This window comes from Triturus cristatus, chromosome 2_1 (genome assembly GCF_964204655.1).
Source record: "Triturus cristatus chromosome 2_1, aTriCri1.1, whole genome shotgun sequence".
Classification (NCBI taxonomy): Eukaryota; Metazoa; Chordata; class Amphibia; order Caudata; family Salamandridae; genus Triturus; species Triturus cristatus.
This window is the reverse complement of record NC_140581.1, coordinates 902,237,840-902,252,278: the sequence shown is the minus strand read 5'-3', so window position 1 is coordinate 902,252,278 and position 14,439 is coordinate 902,237,840. Positions and strand designations below refer to the sequence as shown.

The window sequence follows — 14,439 nt, the reverse complement described above, 5'->3', positions numbered from 1 at the left end:
CATATAACAGCAGCATCTAGCGTCGACTTCAAGTTGGAACAACAATACATGCTGAACCCCACAACCAATCAAGAACTTCAGAAATATTTTTGGCACACTAGCTTGGCTGGGCTAACCCCAATACTCCAATCAAAGGCCACCAAACACATTAGCAGTACCGCCCACTCCCAGCTGACTCCCAGTATATGTTCTTCCTTATGATTGGCTGTCACGCAATCCAGAACCGCTTAAGTTAATGGAAATTAAAGTCAGTTTGATCCGCCATGGAGGAAGCACTGTACACATGGAATTGAATTCAGTGACTGTCTATGCAACAGACTACTTACTGCACCCGTTGTACTCTGTTTATGTTGTCTGATAATGCAAAAATTCACTTTTTCGAATTGTTTTGATAATATCAGTGATGCATCTGAATATACCAGAACCATTTCCCATTAAGCCAGAGCTCCGATTACAGTGGGTCGCTGAATATAGTTGTTTTCTAGTTGTGTAACAGCACTTTTTCTTACCTTAAAGGATTTGGTGCTTCAACACAGGAGATATGTTTACCTTTGAGCACAGTGCTTTTTTCTTAGTGTTGTAATTCTTACGAAATTGCAGTAGCCGACCGGCGCCTCTTCCAATAAGCTGCACACACAGCAGCTGCCAGGGATTGATTCTCTGGCAGCCGAGATTGCTCATAGCCGCCAAAACACAACCATTTTATGACAAATTGATAAACTGCATCTCAAGGAGTTGGCTTATTTGAGAGGCTGCCAGTTTAATTAAGCCTAATAAGGCTGCTGTCGGTAGGTGTGCCAGGCTCACTCCGCACTGAACTTTAGAGACAACCTATGCATCCTGCGCTCTCAAGCAGCTCCTACCCCCTGGCTCTTGGGGCACAGCTGTCCTCTGCCCTCCACGGAACGCGTGTCAGTGTGCAGCAATGCTTTCTTTTATTATAACAGCATTATGGCAAATTCGTGATTCCATGAACGCACTTTGCAATAAAGCATTGCGTTTCTTAATAAACAAGTCGTAACACTTTAATGGACTTTCAAAAACTTATATTGCACCACAAGGTGGGAGGGAGTTTGCTGCCTTTCATACCAGCATTGTTCACACCATTGCATTCTCGTAAATGCAGTATGCTTACTTCAAAGTTGCTGCAGTTTTTGCCTATAGTGTTGTCAAATCTAAACATGTGTTTCTGAGTTTAGCCCGTCATCAGTAGAGAGCTGAAGTAGTAGAGAACATAGAAACGTCATCTGGTGTTTCTGAAAATGCTGCCCAAGTCTTCACAGGTCACAGTAACACGCCACAGGCACACAGGTGCATCCCAGGTGAGCTTGTCAGCTCGTCGGCTTAAGGGAGCCTTTGAAACACATGGGGGGAGGGAGCACACTGCCTCTCATTCCAGTACAGTTCACACCATTGCATTGTGGTACTTCCAGTACACTTACTTCAAAGTTGCTGTAGTTTTTCACCAAAGTTGGTGCAGTTATTGCTGTTATGTCTAGATGTATGTTCATGGGTTTAGCCCTTCATCAGTAGAGAACAGAAGTAGTGGAGAGCAGAGAAAAGTCATCTGGGGTTGCTGAAATGCTGCCCCAGTCTTCACAAGTCACAGTACCACTCCACAGGCACACATTATTTGCACCGACGCTGGTGAAAAACTACAGCAAACTTTTAAGTAAGCATAAACATAGTGCTGCATTTGCCATAATGCTAAGAGGCGAACTGTGCTGTGATGTGAGGCAGTGTGCTCCCATCCCCCTTATGTTTAAAAAGGCTCCCTTGGGCCAGTGAGCTGACGATCTTTTGGAAATGCACCTCTGCACCAATGAGAGGTACTGAGACCTGAGAGGACTGCAGCAGCCTTCTCAGCAACCCCTGATGTCATTAATTTTTCTGGTCTCTACTGATGAAGAATAAAATACAGAAACACATGTGTCTAAAGATAAAAACCTATATCTACACCAACTCTGGTGAAAAACTACAGCTAATATTCAAGTAAGCTCAAACATTGTACCGCATTTATCTTAATGCTAAGGGGTGAACAGTGCTGTGATGTGAGGCAGTGTGCTCCCATTCCCCTTAAATGTATATTACACAACTGTTCACCAAGCTACAACTTACAAAAAACAGCTTCTTATTGATCACATAGGCAAAACCTAATGCATTTACAAATGCTTGTTATTAATTTACAATGAAACACAATAACTGTAGCAATACATCTATGTTTAGTAACAATCATGTGTGGTATATCTCCCCTATGCCCCTTGCCTTGCATTCACCCCTATCCTCCCCAACCCCTTTAGTAATAAGCTGACAACTCTCTCAAAAATGTTTTCAATTTGACATATTTGCAGCAATAACACTTTAATGCTAAACAATATTTATGTCACAATATTTTTAAAAGGCATTCACGCTATAGCCCTATAGGAAACTTCAGCTCACATTTTAATTTGACATACTGGATTTTTTATGCGAGAAAATAAAAATCACCTTGATGAACCATCCACCCCCGTACCCCATGCTCCTAAAGTGTTAGCTCGTTCATTCACAACATTTTACATTTTACCTACTGATTATGTAAAAACATTTGGAGTTCCATCATTTGTGTAGTTAGGGGTGATCGATGATGGTGACGGGGTGAGGTGCTCCAAATTTATTTCACTCGGGGACAGGGCCGTAATCTAACCAATTGGGCCCCCCTGCATTTCCATGCCTTCTGGAAGTGCAGGGTGTCCTATAATACTTCTGCACACTGTGGCCCAGATTTACCCAGACTTTGTGTTAGGTTTGCGTTACTTTCCTAACGTAAGCCCAATGCAAAGTCTACTAGTGGCATTCATAATCCCCAAAGTAATGCAATGCTGCACAATGTGCCGCATTGTGTTACTCTGTGTCAAGGGGGTGTTCCACAGATGGTGCAGGGGTGTTCCGATGTAACACCTGTGAGTTTTGATGCAAATCCCTATCTACAAAGATCTACTACAACATCCTGCACCCCTACCTCCTTAGGCAGCCATAATGAGGAGAAATCTTTTCATTTCCCCCTCGTTTTTCCCACTTTGCAAGTGTGCTGTATTCCACAACACACATACAAAGAGTGAAATGCTTTAAAGTATAGTTATTTTTTAGAGAAAAGAACCCCTTCCTGTACAAAAAGTGTACTTACCACAACACAGACACACTTGCATTATGGCATAAGGGTGTCTATGTTGGCACATGGCAGCCAAAAGTGCGCCAGCGCATGGAGTGAGCAGAACAGCGCCACATTTTAGTAGATACGGCGCTGCTCTGCTCTCTCCTGTTGGTGCAACAGGGCACAGTAACTTTACTTGCTGCGCTGCATTGTGTCATTTCTTTGTACATTTATACCCGTATTTTTTTTAATTCTTTTTATTTAATAAGCTCACGTAATTACAATAACTACTAGGCGAGTGCATACTACAAATGTTCACAATGTAGAAGCAGGAATACTGTTATCACAGAGCCAATACATCATTAGCATTTAGACATAGTTAGGTAGGCTGTCACAATTGTACCCGTATTTTTAAGTATTCATATTTGTGTGTCATTTCTTGAAAGCATGAGGGAGGCATAGAAATACAGCCTCTTGCCATAATTTGAGGTATAGCCATATTCTATGCCTCCTCTTGAAAGAGAAAGAGGGGCACAGAAATACCCTAAATGTGAGAGGACGAGATAACTATGAATAATGTGTTTTTTTTTTGTTCACAATGACATGTATCCCAGCTAGTAAGGATGCAAAAAAATATTTTATACAATTGCATATGGTTTGGGCAGCACTGTATAGCTCACTGCCCGTTAAAATGCTGCGGGTTTATTGCTCCTAAAACCCAGCACAGAGTACAACTGCACTAATGACTATTTTCTTTTAATCAGGCACTTTCGAGCTAATTAGTTTAGTATTTTAAGCGAACAGTTTATTGCGGCTTCATTGTTTAAACCCTTTTGTGTTTGCTTTGCTAAACAATGAAGCTTTATTTCTCCTGCTTACTTAGAGATCTAATTAGTGAGTTGGCAGTCGAGCTGATCAACGGCGTGTACTCCAGATAGCTGCATTCACACTTCAGGCAAGAGACAGGCTAATTTGTACTCTCCGAGCAGTTATGGCCCTTGTGGAGATGGGAAAATGTACAGCTTTGAGAAGCAGCATTTTTGGTGAATAACTCCTCTGCAACTGTGTTGCTAGCGTCTTCACCTGCAAAACCCTACCTGTTATATTGTTTTCTTCACCCGATTTTTTTTTTATAATTTGCAAATGCCCTTACGGTCAAGAAGGTAGCAAAGTTTTAAAATGGCTTCCAATAAACAACATACGTTAAGATGGCCAGCATCAGACCACAGTGGTTGCCTTCCTTAAACACACGCGCATTAAAAACTGCGCACAGATACTGCGTCTCCAATGAAGGAAGGTCCACAACACAATGTGAATGTTGTTTTTTTGTAAATTGATTTCAGTATCCTATTGATCAACATGGAAAAGCACACCTAGGTTTTCTAATTCGTGGATTTGGGTTTTCCTTCCTCATGTGATACTAATATTCAGCATACGAACCAATAGGCTGCAGAATACCTTGAACTCCAGTGCTTTTCAATCTGATATTTGCTCATTCTCTATAGCAACTAAAGTATGGACATCCCAGTCTTGCCCAGATTATCTGAATTCCACTTTTCATGGATCATGCATGTTCTTTAACTCCGACTTGGTAGGGCAAGAACTTCCCTATTAAACCTCAACTACCTGAACTCAACTACTTGTGATCAAACACATTTACCATTTCATACCTAGTAATGCACATACACTTCTGTCTGATGCGAGACGACATCGCTCTTCAATGTTAACATGTTCACCTCTCATCCCAGTCAATGCATTAACTTCCGATTCTGGCCCCAGAATACTTGAATTCCACTTCTCTCTGCGATGACATGTTCCTCAGCGCAAATCTCTTAGTGCACAAATATTTCAATCTGACTCCAAGAGCTCCTGAACTACCCTGATCTTTGACCTCAACATACTATCCATCTCCTACCAGCCAATGGATGAGCATGTCCATCAGGCCTCAGAGTACCTAGACTCCCCTTGCCTTCGCCCTAAATATGTTCTCTGTTGCATACCAACTAATAATTGAGCAAGCCCACTCAACAACAAAATGCTTTGCGTAAGAATCATGGAACCTCACAAGGCCCTGGTGTCTTCACTGTAGCTTCTGTTTTCCTTGACATCCTTTAGGAACCATCTGAAATTCTTACCGGTGTGCTTTTCCACTGAAGCCAACACTCTGAAGTTCGGATAGCAGTTGAATACTTTCTTATTGCCTGTATAGCTCATTAACATGATCAGTGGCGGCTTCTCCGCTAAGGCGGTGGTGCGTTGCCACACTGAACAAAAGGAAAACTAAAATGATAATAACTATTGTTCTTACCATTTTAGTTTTCCTATTGTAGTCCGTGGCTCTCGGGCGAGGAGGGCCTGGCCAGAGCAGGGAGAGGAGTGGTTTACACTGCCTTTAGTGAACAGGACTACTTGGCTGGGCTTCTTGGGAGGCCAAACAGTCCTGCGCACTTTGCATCTTCCCCACCAGACTGCATTACACGGCCTGGTGAGGAAAATGCCCAACCTTGCGTTTCTAACCTGAGCACCAAACCACGGCACTCAGACCAATCACAACGCTGCATTGCAGCGTTGTGATTGGCTCAGGGGAGCATGGGAGCTCAGGTGCTTCCTGCTGCTGGCCGGGACTGCAGGAAGAAGGAAGATGTTGGAGGACAGAGGATTGGCGGCGGCCGGCTGTTACAGGTAAGTGGGTTTTTCTTTTTCCTTTTTCATCGTCTCCCCATTCCCCCTCCACTCGCCCTACCATCCGGGTCCGGTAGCAGCCGCTACTGAACATCATGTCTTTTTATGTCTATCTACAGGTATTTCATCGCCAAGAAACTTTGGTTAACACGTGCTCCATTAATACCTTAAATAAATAAAATTAAATATATTCCATGTGTTCAGACTACCTGTATATTTTTCTTTGTGCACCCTGATTGCCGTCTTCCCTACTCTGTCCTTCGGTATTCAGGACCGGCTTTACCGCTGGTGGTGCCCAGTGCGACAATCTTGGTTGCATTCCCCTCATCCCCATTGACCCCCTTCATGGGTCAACTCACTATCACCCTACAAGAGTGCCCCTCACCTCTCCATAGCCCCTCTCTCACATGTACTTTCTTTCTTCTAAAACGCTGCTCTCTTCAATGTGGAGTGTCAGAGCCCTTTACATAATACACCTGTTATCAGAGTCAATGAATCACACAGATGTGTAAATCAATGTACAGGAAATGTTGCACAATACAACGAGGACTACATCATGTAGGAGTCACCCGTCATCCATATGGTAGGCAGCATGTGTTAAGTGTGCTTGATGTAGAGAAGCACAAACTCACGCTTTAAAATGTAACACAGTGGTTGTGGTTAGCTTTACTAATGAGAATGTATTTCTACCACAATGAACCCTTTTTAGCAACATAAGGATAATGAAAGACTGCAGGAAAACATAATGCTCTTTAGGTTGCAGCTTGCATGCAGCTCTGTAAATACAGTTCATAGCTCACAGTGCTATATTAGGAATTATTAATTGCAACTAAAAAAGGATCTCTGTGACAAAAGCAGTAAACCACTGAGCTATCCACATAAAATACAGTGTTGTGATCTGTATGGTAAGAGTTCTTTGCAGAAAACATATTATCCTTTTGTGCTACTTTATGATGAGTCAAAATTGCCACTAGACAAAACGCCACCTCTCTCCAGCAGGCGTGTTAATCACCAGAGTTATCATTACATTTTTTGTGCCCAAAATTTACTGGACACACAAAGAACTCTGCAGCAGGTGCATTTAAATCCATAGGATATTTCAAAACACAGCAGCCCGAGTTCCGCGCCATATCATGCCTTATCATATATCATAGCATAACAAATATCATCTCGTAACATATCCTATACCACATATGACATATCATATCATGTCATATCATATCATAACATATCATAGTATAAAACATGAAGTAAAAATGTATCTGTATCACATATCAACGACTGTACGTAATAAGTGGTCAGACTCTCTCAGTCAGGTATTCTCTGATTCACTCTTAGTAGTCATATTGAGGGCACTGGCTCATAATAAGCCTCCCCCTTCAATTATCTATTTACACACAAAATTACCAAGGCACACATAGGTAGTCCATACAATAATGCTGGCTCATAACTACAAAAGTTGTACAAAAGCAGTCTAGAATGATTTTTCTTCTTTTTATTTTCCAGTCTTTTCGTACAAAACAAGCACACTGGCAGCCGACAGGTGTTTTTTGCTATGGACTTTTTCAAGGCAAACAGAAATGAGATTTAGATGAAAGATGGAATAGATCAGAAGGAACTGGTCCCAGTCATGATGCTGACACACTGTTTCCCTGTTGGTGTCAACACTGTGAGCCCCTGGCATCCCGTAAAATTAACAATGTGTATCACAGCACTCCTTTTTCAAGTTAATAACAGATATGTTACAATAAAGACACAAACACAAATTGGAAATTGCATAGAGAAAATAATAAAGGCGGACAAACAGGAGAAATCTCAAAGTTCCACTGAACTACACTAAATAGTGCAACACATAAGTTGACACTACCCCCTGGGAGGGAATTGTGCTACCTTTGCCCCTGGCATCCCGCCACAACCAAGGCTCAGAGTACAAGCCACTAGAGGTGTGTGAAACTGGCAGCCTTTCATGCAAGACTACAACCACAAGGGCCTATGCAGTACAGAAGAGAAAACCTCAACTGAACTCCGTCAACCACACTTGGTATTACAGTCCCAGACAGCCTAGGTTGAGTACATCCTGAGCGGCACAGCTCCTATCGGTGATCTGTGAACTGAGCTGCGTGAGTCACCTGGCTCTAGGAGGCTGAGTAAGATAAAACATGGGAACCCTATTGTTGGACCGGGCACTTTTTGCAGGGCTGTCCCCAAATTGTTTGCCTTTGTTCCCATATTTGTTTTGACCTGTTTTTGTTGTCTTTAGGGCTCTGGGCACTTTGCCGCTGCTAACCTGTGCTAAAGTGCATGTGCTCTCTGTCTAAATTGTATTAGTGATTGGTTTATCCATGATTGGCATATTTGATTTACTGGTAAGTCCCTATTAAAGTGCACCCGGTGTGCCCAGGGCCTGTAAATCAAATGCTACTAGTGGGCCTGCAGCACTGATTGTGACACCCACATGAATAGCCCTGCAAACGTGTCCCAGACCTCCCACTGCAGTGTCTGTGAGTGTAGTTTTAAACTGCCATTTCGACCTGGCAAGTGCAACCACTTGCCAGGCCCAAACCTTCCCTTTTACTACATGTAAGCCACCCCTAAGGTCAGCCGAAGGCAGTCCTTTGGGCAGGGTGCAGTGTATTTAAAAGGTAGGACACGTACTAGTGTGTTTTACATGTCCTAATACTGAAATACTGCTAATTTCTTTTTTCACTATTGCAAATACTATCTCTCGCATAGGTAAGATGGGGATTGCCTTGAAATATCTTTTAAGAGTAATATCACATTGAGAGCAGATGGAGATTTGGAGTTTGGGGTCTCAGGACTCACAATTTAAGAATACATCTTTTGGTGAAGTTTGTTTTTAAATTGCGTGTTTTTGAAAATGCCACTTTTAAAAAGTGGGCATTTTCTTGCTTAACCATTCTGTACTTCTGCCTGTCTGTAGAAATCACGTCTGGGCTTGCTGGCAGTTGGGCTCTTGTGCACTCACTCTAGACAGCCACACAAAGGAAGGTGAGGTGTGCCTTGCACGTCCTGATGGGCCATCACCAGGCTGATGGGCCTTCCTGAGCTATAGTGGTAGGAAGAGTTGTTCCTGATAGGAAGGGCTGTGCCTGTCCTCACAAAAAGATTTTGCCAGCCCCCTGTAGTGTGTCTGGAGCCAGGTCAGGGAACTGCAGTGTCTTGTGCACTGCAAAGACTTTCCTTTGAAGCTTATCTATTTCAAAGGTAGAAAGGGGTGTAAATATTGAACCTCTGACACCCCAAAATCAGAACACTTCTGGACTAAGGGCATTCTGCCAGGAATAAGAGCTGGATTGCTGTCAGGAGATACTGCCACTTTGCAGGGTGTTTTGTTGCGCTGGCCTGCTGCTGCTTCTGTCCTGGTAGCTTCCTACATCCTGCTTCCAAGGTTCTCCAAGGGCCTGTGTGTGCTTGCCTTCTGTTAGGAAGTCTCAGTGCCATCTAAGACACCACCTGCATCTTGTTATTAGCACCCGGACCTCTCTGCTGCGAGTCCTGATTGCCAAGTTGTGCCAAATCCAATTATTGGATCCTTGGAATCATGTGGTTGGTGCTGCAATCCAAGAAAAGCAACATCGATGCCGTCAGCGACGCCAGTGCCTGCACTGGAGCTGAGTGTACCACTCGTCAGAGCATGATGCACTGCCTCGACTTACACCACAGCCCCGGTTTTTGCCAATGACAGCAACGTATTGATGCTGACTTTGTCATCGAGGCCGCTGCCTGCACCAGAGCCAATTAGTTAGCCCTGATCTCTTCAATGACAGTGCTGCGCACCGATGTCACACTGCTGCCTGCGCCGGAGCAGGGCATCGCTCATGAAGAGCAAGACACACCGCCCTGACTTACACCGCAGCCCTGATGCCTGCCGATGCCAGCGCTTCGACCTCGACACCACAGAGTCGATAACAGACATGTGTGACCTCCCGAACTCATCAAGACCGCCCATCATTAGGAACTTATGCATCACAACCAACGGCGCCTCGCCGCCCTGCAACAGTAAGTAACCAACGCCTCACCTCCCCTGCCTAGCATTAAGGACCTGACGTCTCACCTCCCCTGTGGCAGTACGGAACCAATGCCGCACAGGCCCAGCGACGTCTCACCTCCCCGACGCTGTGCAACATCTTTTGTTTCCATCATTTTCAAGGTACTGTTACTGGGGGTCCGTGTGACTCCATAGCCGGCCCGCATTTCTCGCAGTCGGTGCTGAACTGTTGGATTAGTACCTGTCACGACATCGAGCTATCCCCAGTTGGAGCTATTGTTTTCTAGGAGCTCTATTTTTACAGTAGTCTTTTTTAAAGTGATATCTCAATTTGTGTATGTGGGATTTTTTGTTGTTTTGTTCTTGTTTTATTCATATAAATATTGGCTATTGTTTTTAAACAGGTGTGGTGTCATTGTGTAGTGTTTTCACTGTGTTCCTGTGTGTGTATGTCCAAATGCTGTACACATTGCCTCTGAGATAAGCCAGACTGCTTGTGCAAGGTACCAAGGGGGTGAGCAGAGGTTATCCTTGCTGTGTGACTCCCTTACCCTGAGGGTCTCTACTTGGACAGGGTGCAAACCACTGCCAACTAAAAAGCCCATTTCTAACACCAATCCTCCTGATCAAATCACAAGTGGCCCTTTGCTTAAATTTTTTTCAGGATGACAACTCTGACTTTGCATGTGCCTAGCAGTTGCCTCGCATACAACAAAAATAAGTGAATTCACAGGTACTCAGCCAGACTAGATAATTATAACTAAAATCCATAAGTAGCTAACCAATTTTTCATTAGCGTGAGTCACATCTTAACTGTTTTTAAAAAACATAGTAACATTGCCTGGCCACTATAGTTAATCTAAGTGGGACAAGAGATAGCTGAATTAAATATTCTACCCAACAAAACCCACCAAGAGTAAGCCTTAACTGTCTGAACTCGCTACCCTTTGAAAATAATTGCTTGAAAAGAAGGCACCTGACAATTCTGTGAGCTCCTTCTATTTCAGTATTAGAACTCTGGAATGTTGGGAGCTCCACTGAAAACAATGGAGTGCTCAAGGCTTCTAATGGCCGGTAGAAGCCCGGAACATCAACATTTGAATGTTTAACAAAGGCCTCATGGAGCCAGAGGGGATTTCAACTTCCTTGGGCTTCATTAAGCCTATGTTTTACAAATTAGAACATTCTGCCCACTAGAGGCAGAATGTTTTATTAGCTTTAGAGCCCTTTGTAGTGGGCTCTAGTGGCTGTTAAAGACCCGCTCCCTTGATAAAGGCCCTCACATTCGGCTCAGGCCTTTAACACTGGAGGGGGCCTTTAATGGCCAGTAGACCCTCCTACTGCGGGCTCTAGAGCTTTTGCAGCTCTGTGTAGCCATACAATCCTGCTCTTCTGCAATCAACCAGGCTTAAACCCTGCTAGACTGCAGCACAGCCCCTCATCCACAACCCCTGTATCCTTTGATGTAGGACCAGACCAAATGGACTTGCTTCATGCAGACAGCAAGGGAGCAGCATTTTAGGAGACGCGGGCAGCACAAGCTGAGACTGGTTCTTTAACCAACATCTACGGCTCTCCCTTCACATTTGTTGTCGCTACAGCAGTTGGGGATCGCTCTTTCATTGTCAGACGGTCAAATGTCAGCCTTATTCTTCTGATCAGCAGCTGATAACTCTTTTAATTCAGGATCTGATCACAAGGAGCTCCTTTCGGATGTGAGAATTATCGCCCCTCATAAAAATCCGACATGGGGTATTAATATTGTATATGATGTGTTAATTATCGCCTATGCCAACTTTTGGGGGAATAACAGATTTTAGGAAATAACAGATTTGGCTGGTAAAATCCCATCCCATTTAATACCTGTCATTTTCCTCCTCCTAATTTCCAGCAAATTTCACTTGCCAACATGTAATGAAGGGTGTGAACTTTGTTACACCTAGTAGTTACAAGAACCGATAAACATTGCATGAGTTATAATTTTGATCCCTGTGCATCTTTATTCATTAGGTTACCTGTAATCAGACCCATAGTGTTTCCTTTCCCTTCCTTTGAATTAAAAGCGAAAGCCTTTTGTAATTTGACCACAGTGACACACCCTTCTTGGGCGACAGGAGAGTGTGAAAGGGAAGCTGCAGTATGCCAAAGTCTTATCGGCCACATGTAAATAATAACTTCTGCTTTTTTAGAAAACTGAACTTTTAAAACATTTAAAGACGCACCCCACTATTGAAACACGATGGGGCCCATTATGAGACCGACAGTTTGTGAGGCGGTGATACTATGGCCAGTACATACAGCTGCGGTGCAGTACTTACAGGGTGTGACGCTGCCCATCCATTCTGATTTCTATGCCTTGGAATGGGGGATATCAGGATAACACCACTTTTTCCTTTCTTCTGAACTGTAAACTCCGGATATTGAAGTATTTCCCCATAGTAATTCTGCCAGGACAATATTAGAGCTGATAAAAAGTGTGCTGTTTAGAATCCCGTTGCAGTTTCAGATTTCTGGATATAATGTACACTCCACAATTCAGTCATTTATTTGTTAATGTGCTCCTGAAAACACCAGGGGACCTCACACTACTCCTACTTGCACTAACTAACCAGGAACCCTCAATAAGGACACTTAGGCCCCGATTTTTAATGAATCTATAAAATCCATATTAATTATTTGCTCATCCTAGAATTACGGGCCCTGGTAGTTCTGGCCGCAGGAACACAAAATAGGATTTCAAGATTTCAGGAAGTTACTTGCAGATTTCCTTCATGGTTGTCCAGTTCCATGTGAAACACAATAACTTATAATTCTGATGTGTCTAGTAGGGGCACCGGGCCCGTCTGAATTTAGGAACCACTCATATTGTGACCCTTGCTGTTTAGGTACCATTCCGCGCTTTGACATTCCTATATCTTTGGTGGGTTGATGTCTCTGGTCTCTAAACTGTTCAATTTCCATTGGCTGGAGCATCTGTCTGATGGATCAGACAGTGTGGAAACTACAGCATGTATTTTAACTTAGTAATAATAAAACTAACTGAAATGGAGATAGGGTCGTTATTACTAGTGCACCAGATTCCGACACCCCAGGACTTGTCAAGCCTGTGCCCCCTTCTCGTGTGCCAAATGCACCAACTCTGAGCTTCATTTATAAAAGAAAGATCGCCGGTGTCGGAGATCTGCTCAGGAGCACGTGTCCAGTTCAATTAACTGGTGCGCCGAATACCAAGGCTGATATTCTTAAATTCAACTCATGCCTCTTTAATCCACTACCGGACACCCCCTATCCCTTTATTTCACTTTTGTAGGTTCCAATCCTGCTTTATCCCTTTTAGACCGTTTTGCCGTCTTTCTCTTCATCAGTTTTTCCGATCTGTGTTTTCGCTTTCGCGAGCTCGGAAAATCTCTCTTGAAAAAAATAAAAGTGCCGTCCCAAAAATAAGTGCTGGTGTCCTCACCACCGGCAACCGCCGCCTCAAATTAAGCACTGCACCAACTCACTCTATTCAGCTAGCTTCCTATATTCTTTTAGCTGTTTCTGGCACGTACCACTGTTACAAATGATGCTAGTTGACGGAGAATTAGAAGCGTGTCTCTCATCCTCCGTCTGTGATTGGGTTTGTAAGCTAGTGAGGGTCTGAATCAGTCTTTACTGCACCCAAGAGTCACATATCCAGAGGTCAGGTGTCCCCTGCGATGTCTTGGACGGTTCCACTAAGTAGCCTTTCTCTATCCACCTGCAAAGCAAGCGTTCTCAGCTACACTCCCTCTCAGTGCTTCGACGGGTAGGCATATTGTGCAAGAGATGTTTGAAATGGAAAAAGGTTTTCAGTGCATGTATGTATACATTCTCTAAACTGTGTTTACATGCCAACACTTCCTATTTGGGCGAATGACTCCCGATTGTTTATGGGAAAAGGCTGTATTTAAGCTTTCTTCCAAAACTTTTCCCACTTCAATGCAGTTTATTAATAGAATGGATGCATTCCCTCGGTTTTATGATCTAAATCTCCCTCTGATCTGTTCCTAAATAGATGCATGCTTCAGCATGCATTCACTGCACGGAACGACAGTCACTCGGGACCCACCTGAAATGCAGTGTTGGAGACGCCGCCAGCCCAAGGGCCAGGGGTGGGTTCCTCTTTCAATTCCATGATGCCTGGCGTGGCAGGTGTGTCCCTCCCGACTCAACCCCCGGCGCTGCCGCAACCCGTATCAAGTGCCTCGTGCCTTACCAATTCAACAGGCTTTTATTTGCAGGAAGCCACGCCCACGCCGCACCTTGGTGTCATCACTCCAGCGTAAGGATTTCCAAATCGGAGTCACCACTAGGACACCCAGTGGCCAGTGACTCTATGGGAAATAAACTGCGGGTTCTTAAAAGCACACACCCGCGCGCCAGGAGCAACACAGCGACTGAAACAAAGAGTGATGTCACAAAAGTAATGAGTTCTGTTGACAAAGCAAGACATGAATAGGTCAGTGACAGAACTGGCCGAAAAGTCTGCTTTTAACTAGCTTCGAAATGATGTGTTTCTCTTCAAAGGTTTCCTGAGGTAAAACGCTGTGTAAAAGCAGGTGACGTTTCATCATGAATAGCTCAGTTATTGACTGCA

General features: G+C 43.8%; 1 protein-coding gene across 1 annotated transcript in view; it reads right to left on the bottom strand.

Moving 5' to 3' along the window:
* Positions 1-14,047, bottom strand: part of SLC28A3 (solute carrier family 28 member 3) — a 312,588-nt gene extending 298,541 nt beyond the window's left edge. Inside the window, exon 1 of the mRNA XM_085633118.1 lies at positions 13,912-14,047. Coding sequence (XP_085489244.1) covers positions 13,912-13,977 — 66 coding nt within the window. The 5' untranslated portion in view covers positions 13,978-14,047. The remainder of the gene's footprint in view (positions 1-13,911) is intronic.
* Positions 14,048-14,439: the final 392 nt, after the last annotated feature.